General features: G+C 48.1%; 10 protein-coding genes across 10 annotated transcripts; 6 read left to right on the top strand and 4 right to left on the bottom strand.

Moving 5' to 3' along the window:
- Positions 1–255: 255 nt before the first annotated feature.
- Positions 256–1,581, top strand: N7466_010578 (uncharacterized protein; the record flags this gene model as incomplete). Its single annotated transcript, XM_057169967.1, has 2 exons — positions 256–1,019; positions 1,077–1,581. The coding sequence occupies 2 exons, from the start codon at positions 256–258 to the stop codon at positions 1,579–1,581; spliced, it is 1,269 nt and encodes a 422-aa protein (XP_057016576.1).
- A 1,008-nt stretch (positions 1,582–2,589) lies between these two features.
- Positions 2,590–4,173, top strand: N7466_010579 (arylsulfotransferase family protein; the record flags this gene model as incomplete). Its single annotated transcript, XM_057169968.1, has 1 exon — positions 2,590–4,173. The coding sequence occupies one exon, from the start codon at positions 2,590–2,592 to the stop codon at positions 4,171–4,173; it is 1,584 nt and encodes a 527-aa protein (XP_057016577.1).
- A 471-nt stretch (positions 4,174–4,644) lies between these two features.
- Positions 4,645–6,014, bottom strand: pex26 (the record flags this gene model as incomplete). Its single annotated transcript, XM_057169969.1, has 2 exons — positions 4,645–5,524; positions 5,590–6,014. The coding sequence occupies 2 exons, from the start codon at positions 6,012–6,014 to the stop codon at positions 4,645–4,647; spliced, it is 1,305 nt and encodes a 434-aa protein (XP_057016578.1).
- Positions 6,015–6,625: 611 nt separating this feature from the next.
- Positions 6,626–8,498, top strand: N7466_010581 (CAF1 family ribonuclease; the record flags this gene model as incomplete). Its single annotated transcript, XM_057169970.1, has 5 exons — positions 6,626–6,860; positions 6,921–7,013; positions 7,066–7,292; positions 7,344–7,977; positions 8,041–8,498. 5 exons carry the CDS (start codon positions 6,626–6,628, stop codon positions 8,496–8,498), a joined length of 1,647 nt encoding a protein of 548 aa, XP_057016579.1.
- Positions 8,499–8,997: 499 nt separating this feature from the next.
- On the top strand, positions 8,998–10,177 carry N7466_010582 (mitochondrial 54S ribosomal protein mL46; the record flags this gene model as incomplete). The annotated part of the gene is made up of 3 exons (XM_057169971.1): positions 8,998–9,043; positions 9,100–9,764; positions 9,875–10,177. 3 exons carry the CDS (start codon positions 8,998–9,000, stop codon positions 10,175–10,177), a joined length of 1,014 nt encoding a protein of 337 aa, XP_057016580.1.
- A 496-nt stretch (positions 10,178–10,673) lies between these two features.
- N7466_010583 (uncharacterized protein) lies at positions 10,674–11,092 on the bottom strand (the record flags this gene model as incomplete). Its single annotated transcript, XM_057169972.1, has 2 exons — positions 10,674–10,805; positions 10,943–11,092. 2 exons carry the CDS (start codon positions 11,090–11,092, stop codon positions 10,674–10,676), a joined length of 282 nt encoding a protein of 93 aa, XP_057016581.1.
- A 574-nt stretch (positions 11,093–11,666) lies between these two features.
- N7466_010584 (uncharacterized protein) lies at positions 11,667–12,836 on the bottom strand (the record flags this gene model as incomplete). Its single annotated transcript, XM_057169973.1, has 3 exons — positions 11,667–11,984; positions 12,089–12,536; positions 12,607–12,836. 3 exons carry the CDS (start codon positions 12,834–12,836, stop codon positions 11,667–11,669), a joined length of 996 nt encoding a protein of 331 aa, XP_057016582.1.
- A 1,862-nt stretch (positions 12,837–14,698) lies between these two features.
- On the top strand, positions 14,699–15,517 carry N7466_010585 (uncharacterized protein; the record flags this gene model as incomplete). The annotated part of the gene is made up of 1 exon (XM_057169974.1): positions 14,699–15,517. The coding sequence occupies one exon, from the start codon at positions 14,699–14,701 to the stop codon at positions 15,515–15,517; it is 819 nt and encodes a 272-aa protein (XP_057016583.1).
- A 2,152-nt stretch (positions 15,518–17,669) lies between these two features.
- On the bottom strand, positions 17,670–18,134 carry N7466_010586 (ATP synthase subunit C family protein; the record flags this gene model as incomplete). The annotated part of the gene is made up of 1 exon (XM_057169975.1): positions 17,670–18,134. One exon carries the CDS (start codon positions 18,132–18,134, stop codon positions 17,670–17,672), a length of 465 nt encoding a protein of 154 aa, XP_057016584.1.
- A 4,075-nt stretch (positions 18,135–22,209) lies between these two features.
- On the top strand, positions 22,210–23,330 carry N7466_010587 (isocitrate lyase/PEP mutase family protein; the record flags this gene model as incomplete). The annotated part of the gene is made up of 3 exons (XM_057169976.1): positions 22,210–22,696; positions 22,766–23,247; positions 23,301–23,330. 3 exons carry the CDS (start codon positions 22,210–22,212, stop codon positions 23,328–23,330), a joined length of 999 nt encoding a protein of 332 aa, XP_057016585.1.
- Between the last annotated feature and the right edge of the window lie 275 nt (positions 23,331–23,605).

The following is a 23,605-nucleotide window of genomic DNA, read 5'->3' on the forward strand; positions in this document are numbered from 1 at the left end:
GGATAATGATTAGTTTAAACATTTTCCAAGGCGATGGACTCATCATATGTCGGTCGAATCGCTGCACGGCTTAAGGATTCGCCGATATAACATTCCGGTGAAGGATCGGAGTAAAGCCGAACGCGCGATCGACGTGAAATTTTGTCTTTCTCAACTACTTCATCCGCTCGAATTCAATTGGCATCTGTAGAGAAATAGCCACATGCAGATTGAAATCATATGTCCTCGTGATCTGATAACCCAAGGTCCATGAAAATGGCAGGGCCACCGGCGGTCGAAGAAGGGGTGACACGGGTACCACCACGGTGGCAGATCATCACCAAGAAAATATTCAAATTCATATTACACCAATGGCTTCTCATTGGAATGGGAGTTGCCTGCGCACTAGCCTATTGCTTCCCCAACGTCGCGAAACATGGCGGAATCATTCGATCCCAGTATAGTGTCATGTACGGTGTGATCGCGATCATTTTCTTGATCTCGGGACTGAGCATCGATCGCCGGAAGCTTTTCTTACAGTTCATGAATTGGAGACTGCACCTCACCGTGCAAGTGATTTCCTTTTTGTTCATCCCCGCTGTGGTTTTGGTGGTTGTTTATGCTATTCTGGCTGGCGATCCGACCGGCAAGATCAACCGGTCTGTGCTGGCGGGGTATATCTTTGTGGCTTGTATTCCGACGACCATCGCCTCCAATGTGGTAATGACTCGGTCTGCTGGCGGTGATGATGCGGCGGCACTGGTGGAGGTGTTGATCGCCAATGTTTTTGCCCCGTTTGTCACTGCTGCGTGGACGGTTGCTTTGATTCCCAAGACTCCTGAGTTTGATGCGTGGAGGTATGGTGGTGGGGACATGAGTAGCATGTACAGAAATGTCTTCCAGCAATTGGGACTGAGTGTGTTGTTGCCCTTGTTCGTGGGCCAATTGGTGCGATGGACATGGCCTGATCTTGTGGCGCGGGTGTTGCAGAAGACAAAGCTGCCCAAGTTGGCTTCTGTCTGCATGTTGTTGCTGATCTGGTATGTGCTCTTTGGGCTGGCCCTCATCTACAAATATAATCTCTAACCCTTTTATAGGACCACCTTTTCTTCTTGTTTTGCCACGGGGGCTCTCCAGGAAATGGACACCCAAAGCATTATCTTCGTTGTATTGTTCAACATCGCCCTTTACATCTTCCTCACAGGGATCTGTTTCATCGTCTCTCGACCACCTCAAATCTTTGCTTCAAACAGATGGTACAAAGCTGTGTTCCAACCCCTTCCACCCAAAGAGACCATTGCAGCTTGTTTCTGTGGTCCAGCAAAGAGCACGGCGCTTGGAATTCCACTGCTGTACGCCATGTGGTCACCGCTGGATTTATACCTCAAGGCGCAAACCTCTGTGCCTGTACTGCTCTACACCACCGAGCAGATCTGCGTGGCTCATTTCTTCGTCCAAATATTTCGCAAATGGCACTCATACATAGAAAAGCGAGATGGAGAGCAGATCGCTCGTGGCGACTCACCCGAGACTGATATGGTGGAAACTCCTGTAGATGGCCGTCATCTACCACTGAGAGTGGAGAACGACTCAAAGGCCTAGGTAAAATGCATACACTACTATACATAATTGTCTACATTGACAGGAAAATGAAATCATGTATGTTTTTCTTGTTCAAGTATTGAAAATTGGAATGCCTAGGCGATTCCGGCTTGTTAAAACATGGTACCTCCTAGCAGGTATGAGTGCAGACCTCATACCTGGGAGAAATATAGAAAACGCTCAATACGGCTGGGGAGAGTGAAGCACCAGCTAATCAATTATTATCGCAGGACTTACTCTTTATATACCATCGGTTAAAGAGTCCAGACGTCAAGATATTTCAAGATCTTCTTTGTGTTCGCCAAGTGTTCTAGCGGGAATGTTTATAGTGGGGACTTTGAAAGAGGCTTGACGGCGGAACAAGTTATTGAAAACATTGGGCTCTGATTGGTCAGTCAATGGTTCTTTTCGGAGAATTGATTGAAATAAGGCCAATCAAAATACTGTCACTTTTCAAGCTGCAAGTATGCACCAATCAAACACTTGGTCCTTCTGGGCTGACGTGGTCTATCAAATCCACCATCTCAAAGATTGTACATTTGTGCCGATGGACCCTTCGGCCCCTAAAGAGGCAACGATTGACAGGAGCCAAACCAAGGCAAAAAACCAACTCCATAAGGGCCCTAGGACAGAAACAGCAAGCCATTAGAAATATGTGGATGCTCTTCCTCGTTTGTCGGTACGGAGTAGCCGACTCGTACTCCATTATGTTGATCTCCATGTCTGGTGGACCCAGTTTGACAGTACAGATCGAGAGAAAAACGACAAGAAAACAAAACACGAAAGGCTAAAATTTCCTAAATCCGCGTGGAATAGGGCTCTAATCCCAATGAGGACCCAACAGCCTCAGCTCTTGAACCCCTTATAGCATCCATTAGATCCTTGGCAGCCGGTTCTATTCATTCCCTCTTTGTCGTTCTTTGCTTTCGATCACGATCTTTAATTTCAAAATTTCATCATTTTCTCTAACCCCATACAGTCATTACTTGTTTGAATTTTCTATATAAAATGCGGAGCTCTCTGCTCTCCGCATGTGCCGCTCTTTTCTTGTCCGCTAGCGCGAACGCCTTAGCCGACGCAACATGGAACGACTACACATACATGACCGGTCCCTGGCAGCCTCCCCAGCTAGAGGTGAGCAAGACTGGGGACATTGACCCGGGCCTGATCTTCATTCCCATCCGAAACAACAATACCGCCGGCAGTGCGGTGACCATCTACGACAATGATGGTGCTCTCGTGTACCAGGGCCCCGAGGAGATCACCATGGATTTCAAGATGCAGAAGTTGTTCGGCAAGAACGTGATTACCTTCTGGTCTGGTGTGCCCAAGATGTCTGGTGGCTATGGTTATGGCACGGTCCATATCCTGGACGAGACCTATAGAGAGATCTACACTGTCAAACTCACGGGAGACTTCCAGACTGCCAGCGGCAACACCTGGGACTCTTATATTGATGTGCATGAAAACACTATTACTCCCCGCAACACTATCATCGTCTCGGCCATCAATGTCACCCAGCACGACCTCAGCTCTGTTGGGGGTCCAGTTGATGGCTGGATGTCCGTCAGCCAGTTCTACGAGATCGATATTCCTACCAATGAGATTCTTTACCGATGGGATGCTCTCGAGCACCTGGATGCAATTCCCCTCTCCGGGTCTAGGAAGTCCGTTCCGCCTAATGTCTCGCGTGAGTTGCCCTGGGACTGCTACCATATGAACTCTGTCGAGACCACCAACGAGGGTTTCTTGATTTCCATGCGTTTCTACTGGACCGCGTTCTATTTGAACCAGAACGGTTCCGTCCGCTGGCAGCTTGCCGTGAGTATCACAAGATCCCTCTCCGCACATCCAAAAGTGATCACTAACATTGCATCTTTCCAGGGCGTCGATGGCGGTGATTTCACCGGCGAAGATGTCCGCTTTTCCTGGCAACACCACGCCCGCATTCACAACGAAACAGCCGACGCCCTCGTCCTGAGCATTTTCAACAACGGCAACGGCCTAAGTGTCACTCAGACCGAATCAACCGGCATGGCCTTTGAGTTCGACCTAACCAGCATGACCGGCTCCCTAATGCACAATTTGTCCGACCCCACCGACTCAATCGAGTCCCGGACCCAGGGCAGCTTCCAGTTCCTAGGCGAAGCCGCCACATCCTCCCACGTTGTCCTGGGCTACGGTTCCACACCCAAGTTCAGGGAGTACGATGGGGCCGGCAACGTGGTGATGACCGGCCAGTTTGGTGCCATGGATGTTAGCGAGGAGTATGGCGAGTCCTACCGTATCTTCAAGTTTCCCTGGACCGCTACTCCTTTCTGGAACCCTGTCGCTGTCGTTGGGCCTTCTGCTCGGCTCTCGGATTCTGAGGCCACCATCTACATGAGCTGGAATGGTGCTACTGAGTATGATAATTGGGCTGTTTATTCTGTTCCGTCGAAGAACTCTAATGCGACGACGTTGCTTACTACTGTTAAGCGCACTGGGTTTGAGTCGCAGGCTCTTGTGAGCACGCTTAACAATACCTTTGTTAAGGTTGCTGCTCGTAAGGGGAGTACTGTTTTGCGCCTCTCGGATGCCATTAGCCTTTGAGGATAATTTTATTCGGGGTGGGACCTCCATGGGTACGGGTCAATTGTAATTACGGTGGGATTGTGAAATAATTGCCCTTGCGGACCGGTCAGAGAGGTGTAGAAGTGTCTTTCTAAATAGTAATATCTCCATATTTATGACTTCAATTATCCATACAGATACCACATAATGATATCCGCTGAGACGTCAAGGATACCTGGATAATGGAGACTCTCCTTCAATTCTCGTTTAACAAGTGAATAAAAGAAAAGGATGAATGGATCATTTGTCAGGCCGAAGTTTGGTACAACCCGTGAGGTAAAAGTTGAGCTCAGTATATGAATGACACCTAGATAATACATGAATAGACTAAGCATACTTGAGAAATGTTTATGTAGCATCAGATCCAATCACCAGAATATCGAGAAAAGAAGACAAAAGAAAATATACAGGAATGAATTCATGCAAAGTCAAACGCGGCGAGCCAATATCTCAAATATAGCTGACCTTCACACCCATTCCAACGGTGCCCTTGACTTTCTGCCACGCGGAGTCCGTAACCCTGCGGACCCGTTCACGTATATCCTGCCGGCTGAACGCCATCAGGATACCTAGTAGGAAAAGCAATGTTCGGGCTAATGACATGGGGTTCCCAGAAACATTCTGGATGATTTTCTTGAACAAATTGCGGATGGCCGTAGCCACTGCTCGCGCCTGGTTGGCCCGGGATTGGGGCTTGACAGGTTTCTTAGAATTCTTGGAATTTGATGATGATAGAGCTGTGCGCGGTGTTGCTTTTCCATTTGGCGACTTGTCTGCCGGTCTGGATGCCTTGCCCTTAGAACCACTGCGCGGGCTACCTTTCTCAATACCGTAGTCCACCTCGCTGGTATTCCGCTTGTGGCCATTCGGCTGCTGTTGGCGGGCAACAGCAGCGGCTTCTTCCTCGGCCCTTCGGCGCTCGTCATCCTGTTGTCGCTCGAGCTCGGCATCTTTGGCACGTTGCAGTTCTGCGGCGCGCAATTCTCCTCGCTCTTTCTCTTCCTTCAACCCTTCCAATGTTTGCAGGAATAATTCTTTGCGTTCTTCATCTAGAACTTCACTCAGGTTGATGAACTCATGAGCGTATTCCCATTCCTCATTGCGGGGAAGAACGTGCAATGTGAATAATTCAATAATCCGTACTCTCGCAGCCAGATCTTTCGGTGTATCTGTTCCGCTGGCCGCAGAGATCCGTTGTTGTTGAAAGTCGCCCGACGCATCTAGTCGATCTGCTAGGTCTAGATTGGGTTGTCCGTATGATGACAGGTATGTTTCAAGTCGTTGTTGATTGAGCGCTTGCGAGGAAGAGTGATTGAGGATTAATGTAGCCCTGGGAAATGATGAAACACGTCAGCGGTGATGAACGATCTCCCCCGCGATCAACAAGACACTCACAAAACGTAAACTACCTCGGCGTCTACGGAGCCCTCCCGACCTCGGTATCCAATTTGTACCACATTCTCCCAGATCCCGCCTTCGCGGACCTGTGTTGCCATAGTCTTCCATTCCTTCTGTCCAAATTGATTCTTGCCTTCTTCTGGGCCAAGTTCTACGATCGCGCTGAGGAGGGTGATGTAGAAGTTCCACACCTTGATTCTCCACGTGCTGGAGGCGGTGGCGATCGGCGCGACCACTGCGGGATGGTCGCCATTTGTTTGCGAATCTTCGGGGGATGATGGAACTGTTAAAATAGGCAGGAGGTTCTCAAGAGACTCTGGTAGCCGCCGTGTTAGGAACAGCTGGGAAGCTTTCTTGTAGGTGCGGGAGCAGAGCTTCGTGGGGGAAGTAGCGGTGGAGGAGAGTTGGGTGTGAGATGACATATTTTCAGTCATTGTACAATATCATGGATAGAAATCAATTGAAACGGGGGAAGGAGAAAGGAGAGAAACTGAGGGACCATGGAGATGACAAGTCGGGGACGGGGACGGGGAACCAGGTTGATCGGCTTCCGTTTTCCCTCGGCTCGTTTCAAGTCTGGGGTTGGGGGAAGTCACGGGATCCATTAGACATATGGCATCGCATATAGTTAGTTAACTAGTATAGTCAAGATGCGACGAATACCCATCGGTTAAAGCATTATTATATTATTTTAGTGTACTATTGTAGTGAATTACCATCTTCATTCACTCATCAATCACGTAAGATGCTTGAATCTTTATTGAGTACCGTAAAACTAGACTTGAGATAATCTCCCAAGTCGTGAATCGTGATACATACTAGGTTCCTCGTGGCCTAGAACGTCGACACGAAACAACATCAATACCACCATCATTACCGCCATATCCGTTTCAATTGAGAGCAAAGCGAGTGAAACTATCTCTTCCGAAAGTTTTCTTTTCCTTCCCTTTTCCCTTTCTTTTTCCCTTTCTTCCCTTTCACATGTGCTTTGTTGTAGAGCCTCAATCGTTTGTGGTCAAGTCCAAACAGCAAGATGGACGTGACAGCGGCAAGTCTCCCACGTCTTTTGCCATGGATCCTTCATCAGATCTCCCGAAGCAGCTTTGTGGCCATTGATCTGGAGTTCTCAGGTATTTCAATTGTCCCAACCAGCGAAGCCAAGGGAAACCTGCCTCTTCAGGAGCAATACCTCAAGATGAAGGCCGCCGCAGAAAAATATCAGGTGCTTCAAATCGGTCTCACAATTTGCGAGGAGGATGTCAAGAATGGTATGTTCATTGAAGAATGATACATTGACACGAAGCTCTCCACGTAGCTAACGAAAGCAGCGACCTACACGATGGCGCCGTACAACATCACCCTGAGCCCATTTATCGACCGAACGTTGGACATCAAACGTGACTGGACTTTCATGAGCTGGTGTAAGTCAAGTTTCTGTGCGTCACAGAGTTGTTGCTAATTGAACTTGTTTAGCCATGGAATTTCTGATGGGCCACAACTTCAGTATGGACTCACTATGCAAGTACGGCGTGCGATATCTCTCTCGAGACGAAGAGGCTGAATCTGTGGCCAAAGCCAGACATCGATTCACCCGCAAGAATTCAATCGCCACTCTTGAATTGACGGAAACAGACAAGGAATCAATTGATTTCCTGGGGGCTGTGCGTCGAATTATTGACTGGTGGCTGGCCCAGCCTGCTGTAAGCTTTCCTTCCTCGAATATCACCTCACTTGTCTAATGTCTATCACAGAGAGATCGCATGGGTTACCTCAATATCCCATCGCACACGTACGCGAAGTCTCCCTCTGCCATGGGTCCAGGCGTCCCTTCGATCCTGAACAGTATGGAGAAGCGGCTCGTGCATAATCTGGTCAATGCCGAATTCCCTCAGCTCAAATCAAAAGGCAAAGCCTCGTTCATTCAAATTATGTTCGCTGACCCAGTCCATGACAAGGATATCAATGAAGAAAAGGCACAGGCATTGATCGAAACGATCCGTGGCCACGTGGGATGTCGGTGGATTATTGAAGCGCTCATCGGAGGAGACCTGTCAGAGCTCCCAGACAAGACTTTCAGTCCCATAGTGGGAGATGGGGTACCGTTTGGAGAGGTCGAATTGGCCCAAAAGACGCGGGAGCGCCTCCAAAAGCATAGGCCGATCCTGGTTGGGCACAACTGCTTCTTGGATCTACTCTTTTTGTACAGTGGTTTCATCGGACCGTTGCCGGACACTGTGGAGGAATTCCAGATGCTGATTCACGGTCTGTTTCCTAACGTGGTTGACACCAAATACCTGGCAACCTCCAATGCTGGTTCTATCAACCCAACTTCCTCCCTAGAAGAGATCAGCCGCAGATTGCTTCGTGTATCGGTCCCGGCCATAGGTATGTACCGTGAACAGATGCCTTTTTAAGTTTTGGACGAATGAACTCGCTAACTGTTGACAGCAATCGACCCGATGCACCAAAAGTACGCTTTCCGAACGTTTCACCACGAGGCAGGCTATGATAGCATGCTATCTGCGATTCCTTTCATGAAGCTATCGGTCCAGCTTGAGAAAGGCCAAACCAAGCTCGGCGCTCAGGGATGTCTGAGTGGCATGGAGCTCGCAGTGGCCTCGGAGGTATCTCAGGTACAGCAAGTTGAGCGATGGATGCGTCAAATCCTGAAGCAAGACGAAGATGCCACATCGCAAGAAATGGAAGACCTGGATTTGATTGAATTCAGTGACGATGAGAATCCGAAGCCCAAACAGCCTAAGCCAGCCCAGAAAAGATCTGCCAAAGTTGTGGCAAAGACGCGCACTAGGGATTTGGTGCCTGAACTGGGTACTGAGTTCTGGCGTGTTTATGGGAACAAATTACGCGTGTTTGGCACGGTCGAGCGGGTTGTACACCTGGACTAGACTTTCATTTCGACGTCTAGTTCTCGTGTAAAGTTAGTTACTATCGGAATAAGTGTCACTCTATCAAGGGGAAAGAGAAAGCGTAAATGAACAAGTGATTTTGAAATTAAATTTTTTTTGATATTTTTCGAATTCTCTCATAAATAGAATTAGACTGGCAGTGCAGAAGTGTTCGCCGCATCTATCTAACAGTACACCTTGGGTTTCAAGAAGGTACCGCTAGCGAATCAGCCGCGAGATCGTTCTTAGCACCTCTAAATGGACAACTGGCCGTGGAAATCTAGACGCAGTGACGATAAGGTAATGGATGCTTGAGGAAAAGAAAGAAGAGACCGAGATTTTTGCGAAATTTAAGGGCCGCCTTCTCCCACTAGTCCCACTCGGGTCTAGCGTAAACGTGACCGGGGGAACTTTTCTCAACATGAACATGATCATGATCAAAGCCGATCAACGAAAGGGGACCCTTTATCAGTAATCAAAAAATCCCATTCCCTCGGTGATGACTACAGGAACTAATGGTGCTCGGCGCATAACGTCGCTGCTGCGTATGTGCCATTGACTCCCAATCCCGCAACAATCTCAGTACTGACTTTCATTCCAGGCCCATCAAGACTCGACTCTGGCGTATGCCGAAGCTGTTCAGAAACCTTGGGCCGTCGCAACTACGCCTCTGCTGCCACCGAATCCACATCTGCATCAACCACTCCTCCTCCTTCCACAACCTCCGTGAACCCCGTCTACACCATCAATGCCGGCGTGGTTCTCTCCCGCCCGCCCCAGGTCACCCGCGACCTTGAGCCCTTCGAGAAAGCATACTACTTCTACCAGAAGCGTTTGAATGAGCGTCTGGCCCTCCCCTTCACCAAATACTTTTACTTCAAGCGCGGTACTCCGTTAGACGAGGACTGGAAGAAGAAGATCCAGGAGCGTCTTACTCCTGCGCGCGACATCGGAAAGTACAACGCGTACTCCAGTGATGCATGGAATGACGAACTGCTTCTTGGTGCCAAGGAGGCAGAGCCTGAGTACCAGGTCGAGCTGCTGGTCCAGGATGCCGAGTCTACCGCCAATGCGACGTCTCAGGATACCAGCAAGAAGGAGGAGATTCCGCGCCCACACAGCCGAGTGACGGAGGCCGACAAGAAGGGTGATTACAAGAGTCTGAACCGTTTGTTGTCCAGGACTTTGTATCTGCTCGTTCAGTCAAAGGAGGGATATTGGAAGTTCCCTAGCTCTCCCGTGGAAGTGGACGAGACTCTTCGCCAGGTGGGTTTCTTCTTTTCTCTTCTTTTGGATTTTTTTTTCTCTTTCGTTCCGCCATTCCTTCCCACGGTCCACAGTTTCATTCGTACTAATTTTCCTCCTTTTCTCTCTAGGCCGCTGAGCGTACTTTGGCCCAATCTGCCGGTGTCAACATGAACACCTGGATGGTCGGTTTCCACCCCGCCGGCCACCACGTCTACAACAACCGCAAGCCCCGAATCGAGGAGGCTACCGGTGTCTCAACCCACGGAGAGAAGACCTTCTTCCTCAAGTCCCGCATCATGGCCGGTCAGGCCGATCTGACCAACAGCCTTCAGAAGCTCCAGGACTACAAGTGGGTGTCGAAGGACGAGATCTCGCAATTCGTGACACAGAAATACTACAGCTCCATCAAGAACATGCTGGCTGATCGTTAAAGCGCTTAGCTGGAAGACTCAATTCAGCGAAGGCATGTACTATTTGTTCGAGTACGGAAAAAGCGAAAGAGACCAAAGGATGTTGGCTCAGAAACCAGCAATTTGTTTCTGGCATAAAGCGTTATTGACGCACTGCATATACTTTCCCGCGCATGCCATGTATAATTAGATTTATTTCCTTCCTGTCAATCGAAATTATTTGAAAAGACCCATTACCTCCATATAGTACCGGTCGACTCCCAACGCCACATAGTTGTAACTCGCTTCCAAGGTTCCAGATACATAAAATCTACCTCCCAAAAAACAACCAAGCTTCAAGGGTATCCCATACATCAATCACTTTGAGGTCGTCTTGTGTCCCGAAACAATGGGCTGGTCCTTTGCCGATTTACCCAAGATATTCTTTCCACACATAGTGCATGCTAAACACAGGATCAGCAAATCACGCCACCAGATGAACGGCAAGAAACAATTTAATTGAAAATGAGCACATGTATCACATACCATTCTTCTTATGAGCACACTTATGACAAAACTTATATCCCTTCTCCGTCTTGGTTTTACAAGTCTCACAAGACGAAGCATAGGCCGCATATGGATTCTTCGCTTTAGCACCGAGGAGTTTGCTCTGCAGAAAGTCAGCATCACAGATCAAGTCAACAACACACTTGAGGCAATTAATTCCAGGATCCAATATCCAAAGGAAATAAATGAAATAAGGAGAAGAAGGATTATCAGAGCGAAATGGAATAGACGATGGCAAACCTTTCCGATGCCGGTAGCTCCAAGCGTCGCTTTCCCAGATCCCCCTAACGTGGTAGACGGTGAACCGAGGTACATGTCATTTTTGCTCTTGACACCGGGAGTGGCGAGCTCGGTCGTCTTGAGCTTTTTCTGACACTTGCCGCAGACCATTTCTTATTTATTTGATGGGGTGTGAGTGATGCGGAGTGAGGTCGGTGATGGATCTCATGTTTTGTCTGACGTCGGTTGCCAAGACTTTATGGTGGTGGACGTTGGTGGGAAATGCAGTGTCTTAAATGTCAAATTGATGAAAGGTCATATTAATAGAGACTGGATCAATGGGGTATTTCAAGCTATGTCAGTCCCTTGTCAAGTGTTTTTTGCAGTATAGAAAATGAAATTACTAGCTTGGATTGAGGTGATGGTCGAGTGACCAATCTAGTCATGTCCATTATAAGCCGGGTAGATTCACGTCAATCGATATCGATGGGAATAAATAGTTAAATGTTATGATTGATTATTTGCTAGAAATTTTGTCAAGGGGTATTAATAACAACGGTATCCATAGCTTCATATCGCTGGGGGGGGGGGGGGTATTCAACAGATATCTCTCCAAGTCTGTGCAGCAAGCAAAAACCTCAAATAGACACATGGTACATAATTAGGCAATAGTCTTATCCTCCAACATTAGTAACATCATTCGGTAAAATATATCCAATTCCCTCTCTGCATTCTCTGGAATGATCTAGGGTTGGGGGTGGAATACTGGTCCTTGCTGCTGGTACGGCTGCTGCGGGTACGGAACCTGAAGCTGAGCATCGTGAGGCTGCACCGAGGTCGGGGCCTTTGCATGGTTTTCATCGAGCCTGTACCATCCCGAAATGCAGAACAAAAGACCCAAGAATATTCCAACGACGAACACAAACTGGAAGACTGATTCGATGATCTCGGCGGCAAGAGCCCCAGAGGAGAACATCAAGTCGTAGACAATGGCGTAGACGCCATACATCAAGTTATATCCGAACCAGCATAGACTTGCAGCAATGAGAGAGAATAGAGGCGTCTATAAAGAAAAGGAAGACCAATCGTGTTAGCATGGACATGTTCGTTTCGAAAAGTAAAATAAAAGTAAAAGCGTGCGCTATAGAATGCGTAGTTGCAACTTACCCGTGAAACAAAACGTTGCGTCCCAGCTTTCACGGTCACAAAGATCGTCCACATGAAGATCTCACAGGCCATTATGAAGTAGACAATGACACGGGCGCTGTAAAGCCTGTCGTAGTTTCTGGCGAATCTATCATAGAACCGATAGGACAGGCTAACGATCTCGACAGAGTAGACATTGACCGCGACGTAGACTGCCCACTCGGCAATGGAGAGAGCGGAGACGAGTCCCAATGCAACCCAGTGAACGATCCGTACAGCTGTATATGGGCTTCCGGTGTCTGTGAGACGGTTCAAAAGCTTGTGGATGATTTGGTAGAAGGCCAGGAATAGCAGGCAGGTGGAGATCACGCCGAAGAGATCCTGCAGCATGAAGATGATCACATAGTAGTTTTTCACAGTTGCGTCCGATAAGATTAAGATCTCCCAGATAACGTAGAGGAGTTGAGAGCTACAGATGGTCAGCTTTTTGAGTGAAGCGAGGTAAGTGATTATGTAGCAGTGATAGGATTCCAACATACATCATCCACAAGGCAAGTGCGGCTATAATGCTTTTGAGAGCCCGGCTCGAAACTCGGATGGTACATGCCCAGGCGAGAAAGCCCACCAAGGCCAGGAAAGTTAGGGCGTCAAAAGCAAAGCTGGCGTAAAAGATGCTTCCGCCAGATGATTGATAGTAATACCCGAGATTGACTGTTTCGTCCCAGGGATTTTCAGTAGAGTAGTAGGAGTAGGTGCTACTGGGAGACATTTTGAAAATGATGTCCGTAGACAAGGACTAAATGCTGGGGAAAATTCAGGAAAAGTCCAGAGTCTTATTAGTTATGTATTAATTTTCCAGGGTCTCTTTTACTGAGGCTCTTGGAACCCTAGCCAGCCTTGTACGGGGCCACGCGAGGCTCGGGCGTATGTCAGCTCATCTTGATTGGTTGGAGATGGTCTTAGTGCGAAAGAATATGCATGTACTAAGAAGAACAAAATGAGGATTGACCCCTTTTTTTCCCATTTTTTTCTTTATTTTTGGCCCCCATATGTGCCCAGTGTGCCGTGTGTGTCCTGCTGCTCCTGCATTGCCCGGAATTTGGGTTTGGGCAGTTCAACATTTGAATGTTATTTTTAGTTGGCATTTCTACGACAGAGCAGATCAGAATAAGTGTAGAAGGAAAAGGAAAAATCAACAAAAAGGCCAAGTCGCTTGGCGGAAGGATTTGCCAGCACATCCCGAGGTGTCATGGGTACTTCATAACTAGAAGTATTTTAGACTATAATTAGTAAAAGCCTCGGGAAAGGGTTTTTTCTCAGCAACGGGGGATCCAAGCCCTTTTATGTCTGAGTCCACACGGCATCTCCGTCAAGGCAATTCCCCTCTTCAGCCTCGTGCATTTGTGGAGAGTCAAGCTGTGGCTGAGTCGCACCGCCACCGCAAACTTGCAGCTGAGATGATTAAATTGACATGAACATGATTCCATGTAGATCCAAGGAAGATCCCAGAGCTACTTCTCAGCTCGAGCTTATGTGTTCGTGCTAAAAAATCCGACGAAACACATCCGAAAGCATAATCCCACACGTCCAAATCGTCCTACTCGTTTCAAGCTGTGTGCTTCAGCTCAATCTTACACATTCCAGTCCTTTCTCTTCCTGACGTGTTGCACTGTCGCTCATTTTTGCTCAAATTTTTTTAATTCCTTTTTTTCAATTTTTATTTCTCTTCCAATTGCTTTCTTTTTTATCTCGGTCACAACGTGATTGATTCCGAGCCATGCACGGTGACCCGCCACTTGCAAACTGGCCCACGCTTCCTTTTGTTGAAGCGAATGAATTGAACAACACATTGCGAAGGCGATCCAAAGGATGCAGAGAGGGGAACTGATCCAATACCTTGGGACACGCTTATTTCCCCATAGATTTTATTCTGTTAGACCATTTGGGCTCCGAGGTCCCCTGAGTCGCGTTCCAGGGGGCAAAAATCAAAGGTACTTCATATAAATACTTTCTGGTATTCTTTTCTTCCTCTTAAGCAAATGTCTTGGTAGAAACAGAATTTTCCATTGTTTCACGTTCATTTTTTGGCCTTTATATTTCTTTTTTTCTTTTGCATTTTTCAATTCTTCTTTCTCATTCTTCATTTACTTCTGGTCGTACTCCTCCAAACCCGCATTCGGCAACATCCGCAGAATCCGCTCTTCTCAGCATCGTCATAACCAAACCCATTTTCCCCACATTTATTACACTTTCATCTCGATCGAACACATCGATCGCCTAATCGATAATCTGATCCGTGATCAACCTAGTATTGTATCGAGAAAACAAATGCTGTGACCCAAAATTCCCCCCCCTGCCACGACCCTCCGCCTATTCGCTCAGCACAGTCTGCACAAACATCAAAGCTCAATTGGAACTTTGTCCTCCGAGCAACCCCGTTGACTCAGGATAAAAACCTACGAGACAATTCGCCCCCGGGTAACCTGCCATCAATCTATCGCCAAAAGAGAGAACCCATAGACAAGAAACCGTCATTTTATTCGAGCCATACAGACATACAAACACTATACACATACACATACACATACACCCACCTGCTACAACAGAACCCGAAAAACTATCCGCGCCAAAATGCCTCCAGACGGCACCTCATTCACGGCCCTAAACCTCCCACCAGCCTTCACTCTACCCGATTGCATGGAATACTTCACCCTAACAGCCGGCCCCAACACCGATCTATGGCGCAAACCGCCCAACGGCGACACATCCACCGCCCCAATAGTCTTCACCTCACTCCGGCACCCCTTCGTCGTAGCCGAAGTGACCGTGAGCGCAGACTGGGAAATGGAATGGGACCAAGGCGGCCTAGTGATTTTCGCTGGCGCCGCGCCCCAGTCCTTTTCCTCCGATGCACCGATCCTAGCCGCAACTCCCACCACCACAAGCACAAGCACAAGTACAACCACAAGTACGAACTACCGCCGCGCCCCCCAACATCAACAGCCCTGCAAATGGGTCAAAGCCGGCATGGAGTTCTCCGGCGGAACAATCAATGCGTCCTCCGTGAGCGCGACGGCCGACGGGGCCGACTGGTGTCTTTCGCCACTGATGTATTCGCCGCGCGGGCCTGCGCCGAGCTCGTTGCGCATCAAGTTGGAGCGCGTCGGTCATGCGCTGTGGATCTGGTACCAGGTGCCTTCGGTTTCGCCGTATGCTTTGTCGCCTGGGGCGGTGGGTAGTACGTGGAAAAAGCTGAGGGAGGTGACGTGGTTTTTTTATGGAGTTGAGGATAAGTTTGTGCATGTGGGCGTCTATGCTAGTCGGCCGACGGGTATTGGGCGTGGAGGGACTATGTGGGATGCTATGCATGGGATGCCGGTTGATAGCTCTTTGTCGTCTGGAACGGCGGATGGGTTGGTTGTGGAATTTGAGGATCTGGAAATCTTCTAGTTTTGGTATATGGCATTGGTTGTTGTTCTTTTTTTTCTTTTCTTTTTCTTTTTTTGTTGGCTGTTTCCCCCTTTTTCATTTTCATTTTTTTCTCTCTCTTTTCTCTTTTGTTGGAGCTGTTCATATTTCTTTTCTCTTTTGCGGTACGGAGAGCTTTTGTGGCATCTCTTCGGTTTTGATACCTGATACCTTTGCCCCTGCGTTTCAGCAAGCGAGTCTGGCATGTTTGGAGTCGATTTGTTTGCCCATGTGACTGGTTCATTTCTTCACCTAATGATCTTCTTATTGATACACCTATTTGATACAACTTTTTGGGAAAGAAACCTTGCAGCTGTGAATAGACAACTCTGAAAGCGAGGTCGGAGTTTTATATCGGAGCATCCTCAACATAAAATTTCCCGAGTTTAGTTGCGAGTAGTAGTTCCGCAATGCATCGCAACTCGTTTGAGACACCGAATATTGACGCGTAAACTGCATACTATATCGTTTAATGTCGGTCAAAACGCGTCTACGGGTATCGCTAGGTAATATGCGCGACGCAACGGAGCACCGGCGCGTCAAGCATCATCCATTATTATCCAGCGAAAGACCAAGCGCTGACATACTATGTAGGTACACGTACCGCATCAATCATATCAATTAGCACGTACCTCGTCACTTCGAACATGTATTAAGATGGATTCATTGTTCCCGAAGTCGCAGCGCGTCAGAATCAGTCACATGACTGAGTTGGATATGGATGTACATACTACATACTAATACGCGTAGTATCTAGTTGACAGGGCATGAACTGCTAATCGGGAGGGCAAAAGAGATATCAATCGAGCTCACATCCATGATACTGCTTTTCCAATGCAGCAAATATCCTGATCATTCTGGTACAATCAATCGAATTTTCTATGTGGAAAAATAAACATGTGGAACTCTATATGCGGGTTTTGAGTGGAAATATATCCATATCGGTTCTGACTTTGGGTGAACCAATTGAGAAAGTTGGAACACACACCTGGGTACGATTCGACAAGTCGGAAATAACACCTGGACCTCCATAAATTCTATGTAATGATTGTTCAACCAAAGAAAGATAGAGCTATCTGAGCTCGAAAGCGATATCTTAGAATTGACATTATCGACCTTTCTGAGCCCGACTCGATATCAAACCGCCCGGGCGGAAGTCCGAGAACATTAAAATCTCCCTGGGATCGATCGCGACTGGGAAAAAGCCACATGGCTATCCTAGACGCAATCGCCACCACTTAGCCGCTGATACTTCTTACCTTTGCTAGTGAATTTACTTTCTACAGCCATTAACTTTAAATTCAGTGTTTTCCAGTGCAATGAAAATGAAATGCCGGTCGTTGATGTCACTGTGAAAGCTGAGTCAGCAGTCAACCGGGCCATGCGGGAACATGTTTCCCGAGGTCCCGGCGCTAGTGTGAGTTTTACGTTGGGGGACTGGGGAGACCTCAAGCTTCAAGGTAGGAGCCCGCAACACAAATAGAAAACATATTGAAATAGGTCAATGGATTGATTGCAATGAACTGAATACACTGGGAAAGCATTGGCACTCAATTGATGGTGGTGGTTGTAGAATGGCGGTGGGAAATTTTGACACGTAGACAAGACATCCGACGACCCCGGAAGCATCAAGATCGGAGAAAGGGGGTCTAGCCAGAGCTCTGGGATTATAGCTTTGGGAGAGCTTGAAGACAGAGATGAAAAATGGATAGCTGGAAAATGGATACAAATGCTTAATTTCTTGAATAGTGGAAAAAAAAAGAGTTCTACTGGGGTTCGGGGTAAGGTTTGAAGGAGAGAAGGATTGCCAGAATCCCGAGATTAATGGAGACAAAGAATTTGATATGGCCGGAGGACTCAACACACAGAGTTTTGGTTTGGCTCGTTGGAAGTTGGGATGGGTGGGCCATATAGACTCTATATGTACAGAAAGAAATAGGTGTTGTAAGATGACGCTGAAAAGTAGTACATGGTAATACATCACGACCAGATACCCTCCCCGGCGGACTGAAGAGGGAAAAAATAAAGGGGAAATCAACAAAAGCAAGGAAAGTCTTTCAAGATATAGTCCCAGATCATGTTTCTCTTATAAATTTTCTCTTCTCTTCGTTCCTCAAGCCCTTCGATCAAACGCTTAAACGTACTTGCACATCATGGCAACCATGAGATCGAAGAGACCCATAGCCTCGACGAAAGCGAAACCCAGAATGGCGTAGGAGAAGAGCTGGCCACGGAGAGCAGGGTTGCGGGAGACACTCATGAGGAGAGCGGCGAAGACGAGACCGATACCGATACCGGCACCACCGAGACCGATGGCAGCGGAACCCATACCAATGTTCTTGGAGACCTCGACCATGGCGGAGGCGACCTCAGAGGAGTACTGGCGGCGGCCGGCGTTCTGGAAAGCAAGGCGGGCGTTGGCCTGGAGGAGAGTGGGCGAGGCGACGCGCTTGGGGGCCGAGAAGGTGGTGGCGGGAGCCTTCTGGGTGAAGGTACGCTTGGTGGCAGCGCTGAGGTTGACGCGGGCAGCAGGGCGAGCGACCTTGGAGGACTGGGCCATGGCGGTAGCCAGGCGCTGGGTGAAGACACGGGAGGCCATTGTGATGATTTTGGGGCGTTTTTTTTTCGACGGGGAGAAGAAAAAAGAGAGGAGTTGGGATTGGTATATGGGGGGATGGACTTCTTTTCAGGGAGAAAAAGCTGGGAAACTACGGAAGAAGGTCGACCCAGGACATAAATACTCTACGGCCAAATTTTCGCCCGTCCGCCTCCTATTCGAGGCTAGTGCGTCTCCGTGGGAAAAAAAGCCCTACTCTGTGCGGACGCCGGAGTATTTCATACGCAAATCACCTGTATGAGGAATGTTGGAGCTGTGTTTTATCATGGTTTTTCAATTTCGTACCATTGATACCTGGTATTATCCCCAATTGATAGTCGGGTTCATTCGGAATTTCATTCAATTCTGTACAGGATCCACCGGTAATCATGCAAAACTTTAGGAATGGGAAAGCTTCATGGCGCTGTTGAAAATTACCACCCTGGTTTTTTATTTTTCATTACTTTTCTCGTTTTTTTCTTCTTTCCCCCTGCATAGATCTATTCCATAATTGGTTTCATATCTATCAATTGAGACATACAGAGTAGATCTATATCATTTTACCACACATATAACAGGTGTTAGGGGTACAGGAGAAAGGGGGTTGGCAAGCCAACTTTTTTTTCTTTTTTTTTTTCTTTTTTTTTTTCTCCCTTCCCTGCAGTGGATCATCCCTTAACAGACCAAGTGGGTCAAGATCCACCGATCCACTCTCTGGCTAAGCTATAAACCAATCATAATATACTCGGGCTCCACGAACCCAAGGTTATGTTTCTGGATTGATTCCCGGCGTCGCCCAAACCGGGCCGACTCGGATTCCAGGTCCACCAACTACAGATTCACTGGGCAACCGTCCCACCCGAAAGGACCACTTGGTCGGCTGAAAGGAGGTGGAAAAAGTGGAATTGCTCTCCCTTTCCTCGGAAACACGCACACCGAGTGGTCTATTTGGAAACACTGTAATTTTGAAGAAACTGGATCCGGCTCCCGATGGGTGTTTTTTTTGGTAATTAATTTCTTTTTGTTTTCGTATATTTCGCTGGATGCGGTTCGTCGGAGCATCATCTAGCATGAAACCTGCAGATGGGATCGAGGTGGCTTTTATATGTGTATCCCAACGATAAGGGGAAATTAAAAAATTCCAAGAATTCCTGATTCACGAACGAAAAAAAAAAAAAGAAAAGAAAAAAAAGAAAAATCGAAAATTACAAGTTGTTTGTTGTCCTCGCTTCTCTCGGCCTCCACACCTGGGATTCCCGACCCGCCAGGACCCGATTATCACACAAAAACGGGCACTCTCCCGGTTCGCTCCAGCATGAGAACCGCCAGGATACAGACCCCCCAATGTTAAACTGCGGTACCCAATCTTTCTATATAACCCCTTCCATGCCCACCGGGCGACTGTTATACCCTCCCCCCTAGCCTCTATCACTTTTATTACAGGGGGGTACTAATGGCCGGAGGCTCTGCGAAAGTCCGTAGGAAAAATTGATCCGGCTGCAGCTCGGCTGATCGCAGGCGCTGAGCTTGGCGGACCCACACAAGCTTGATTCAGGGTCATTCCGGGTGTATTAGTTCACCAACCCTTGCAGCTTGCAACATACAGAGACGAACATGCAGAACATTGCCTCTCTACACGGATATTCATGCTGATGGAACTGCGCTTTTCTTCCGCTTTTTTCAAGCTTGAATCAGGTATACCTGATGCAAGTTGACAGCGCGGGAGGCTGATCCAGGGGGCTGACTTCGGGTATTTTAGGGTACGCGGGAACGCGTAATACCGGATTACGATACCTCCATTCGACGAGTCGATAGAGGCATCATGGATGACCCGCCGTGAGGTCATGGGAATGGAATTCCTTGGCAAGGACAGCTGGCATTCACTGATAGACCGCTGCACATAATCACAAGCCTAAAACTTTCATATAGTGGAATATTCATTGATGCAATCTGTTTAATTTGTATTGAAGAGGAAGAAGGTTATCCTTAGTTCCAGTAATAGTGTAGGTTATAATGCTGGAACAGAATACGATGTCTTCATCCAGTGCAACCGGTACCCTCCGACTCCGGAGCTTATCCATTCCATCCCCTATCCAACGAAAGTTGTTGCTGACGACGGAATCCACTTGATGGGAGCTGTGGATCCCCTGTCCTCGCCCCGTCCTCACAATACAGGGGGATGGTATCGGCGCTGTTGTCAGGTACCAGTCGCCTTGAATTTCACAAGATACGACAGCGGCAGAACGGCACCTTGTCAGGTAATTTCAACCCCATTCACCCATGCAATCGTGTTGGGACATCGGTTTCTTTGGTAACCAAGGTCAATTGTCTTCGAGGAATGGAGCTGGCTGGCGGGTTGCCCGATTAAGCCGAATCAAATTAGGGTTAATATTCAGATCATAACAGATCTTCAGACATGCTGGAACAGAGACATGCAGGAACGTTTCATCAAAGGCTTCATGTATGCTGTTTTAGATATGGTAATGAATAGAGATTGTTAGTATACTCAATATGCATATCAATAATACCATGCCTGGGGGCAAAAAACCTGCTGTTCGTTATTTTGTCCAAGGGCGTTGGGGATCCATCGTCTCGGGCAGCTCCCGTGCCCTACTCTCAAAGCCACAACGGGGAATTTGTCCTCTCCATATAAGCAATGAACTAGCTCCGTTGCAAGTAGCCACAACTCTGGAGTTCAGCTTTCCCCAGATCTCTTCCTTTCGATCTGATCCACTCTTTTAGACTCAATGGGCATAGCGTGTTTAAAAGGCTATTTTGAGTGTGAGCTTGCCCATTTCATTTAAAAATTGTCCTGATGACGGTCAAATGTCCACTTATCATTGAGCAATGGTTAGACGGTACCCGCTCAATTGACCCCGTGGATGAGCAGCTTGAGGCTCATTGCCACCTTCCCACGATGGCATCGGAACAAAGATATCCTCACATTCACAGCCCGAGCCTCTCATTTTTGGTGTTCGCACAATGACGTGAATTTTGAGAATTTTCATCACCGTGTGGCTCGTTTACTGATTTTATCAGCACCTTGCTTATTCTCATCCAAAGGACCCCCGCTCAGTATAATAGATCTTAGCCAGTGGCGATTGGTCGCCACACAGAAGAAGAGCTCTATGTCAGTTGTCGAATCAATAAAAAGACCCCCCAAGTTATTCTCTGTCAACCGAGTCGCAAGACAATTCTTTCAGTGTCAAGTCAACCGCTCAATATTCCGTGCGTGTCCATGGCAGCAATCCAATCCTCATGAACCTTTTTGACTTCGATTCAACTTCACAACCGCCACCTGATGGTCGGAGGTGGCAAGAATGAAGGATTATTTTGATAGATCGAAGAGCGAACCATGGCAATCGAGGCTGTATCAGAATACAGTCACCGCGGAGGTTTCTTCCAATTCTCGGCGGAGCTGAAGACCTTGGTGGCTGTAACATTCATCTTGAATGATTCAGAGATCTGACAACCTCTTCGAAGGAGAAGCATCTTCTGAGTATTGACTAATGTCTTCCCTCATTAGAGAGCATGACCCTGTGATGCTTCACGAGACGGTTTAAAGAAGTTCAGTTTCACATCGACACGGTTAGCATATCTGCGGTACATAACACCGTACCAGCGAAACAGCAGGTCAATATGTAGGCAGACCCTGTGATAGGGTTCAATGGAGAAATGTGAGTGGTTGGGGAACCCAAGACATCTCTTCTCATATCTCAGATGGTCATTGTGAGACTCGATGGAGCCTAATGTGAAGAGGGGGGAAAAGCAGAACGGACAAAATTGTTCAGAATATAAGGAGCTGGCACCCAAAACACCGAAATAAGCTCAGAAAGAAACCCTTGCCAGCCAATTCAGCCAATTGACGTCGAAAAGTTGAGACAACATTGGAACTCGACCGATTTGAACGCGGGGAAGAGGGGCATCCCCCGCGATCGGATGATGCCAAGTATATCTGACTTGCATCACCCACGATGAAACAGTGACACCGATATCGTCTCGATAGCATACAAACACTCACACCTTTCCTCTTTATCATCTCACACCAACAAATCCCATCAGCAATCCAATCCCCAACATGTCCCTCAGCAAAGTCCCCTACCCTTTCCAATTCGATACCCCAGCCAACCCCACAGGGCCCCAAGATGGCACAACCACAAACATCCAAATAAGCATCTCAAACGCCCGCGGACGCATCCCCTCACAACAAGCATCCCGCCTCCGAACAATGTTCCAAGAAGCCCACGCCGACCCAACAAAGATCATCGCCCACGCATGCACATACGACGGGCTCTCCTCCCGCCTCGTCGAAGAAGCCGGCTTCCCCATGATCTTCCTATCCGGGTACGCCGTCGCCAGCACGCACGGCCTCCCAGACACAGGCTACACAGCCATGGCAGAGATGTGCGACAAAATCCAAGAGAGCTTCCGACAAGTCTCCGTGCCGATAATGGCAGATGGTGATACAGGATACGGGAGCCCGATGAACGTCAAGCGGACGGTCGAGTGCTTCGCTGCGGCCGGGGCAGCGGGCGTGATGATCGAGGACCAGCAGTGGCCAAAACGTAGGGCTGGAAGCTGGGATTTGTTTCCTGTGGGGCTGGTATAGATTTGGCTAATGGTCGATGGTTTAGGATGCGGACACACGAAGGGGAAGAGCGTGGTCTCTCGCGAAGAGGCGTATGCCCGTATGCAGGCTGCTTGCGATGCGCGGAACGAAGGCCGGGATATCTTTATCCTTGCAAGGACTGATGCGCTGATGCATGGGTGGGAGGAGGCGATGGCGCGCGCGCAGGAGTTCAAGCGGATTGGTGCAGATGCGATTTTTGTCGAGGCGCTGCCGGATCGGGAGGCGATGAAGCGCGCTGTTGAGGAGTTGGATATTCCTGTTTTGGCGAATATTATTGAGGGGGGCAAGACGGAGAATCTGTCTGCTAAGGAGCTGGGAGAGCTTGGGTTTAGTGCTGTGGCTTATCCTTGGACTTTGGTCGCTGCGCATCTTAAGGGTATTCGGGATGCTTTGGATAATTTGAAGAAGAGTATGACTGTTGGGGCGCCGCCGATGATTTTGTCCTATGATGAGGTTTGTGAAGGTGTTGGGTTCAACAAATACTGGGTAAGTCTGTTATGCGTGTATAAGGTCTGTCGACACGATCTAACAGGGTGTAGGAGCGAGAGGGGAAATACAAGTTCAACTGAATTGTTAGATTGGAAAAATGGACTGAGTTTGATTTGCAATGGATCGAGTTCAAAAGCCAGAACTCATTTCAGGGTTTATTATGCAGAAACAAACCGGCTATGTACATTCGTTCACCCTTCCCCTTTATCGGTGGGTTGAGTTTCCTCTGTGGTGACAGAGCTTGCGGGAGGACTAGTGCTTACCCTGTTGGCACCTTGGTTGGTGCCTGGGAGTCATTCCGCGACCTTGACCTAGGTAGGTTAGTCACGATACTGTAACCTGACAACTTCTCGAC

The sequence above is a fragment of the Penicillium verhagenii genome (assembly GCF_028828195.1).
Source record: "Penicillium verhagenii strain IBT 33310 chromosome Unknown utg000011l_segment0_segment0, whole genome shotgun sequence".
NCBI classification, from domain to species: Eukaryota; Fungi; Ascomycota; class Eurotiomycetes; order Eurotiales; family Aspergillaceae; genus Penicillium; species Penicillium verhagenii.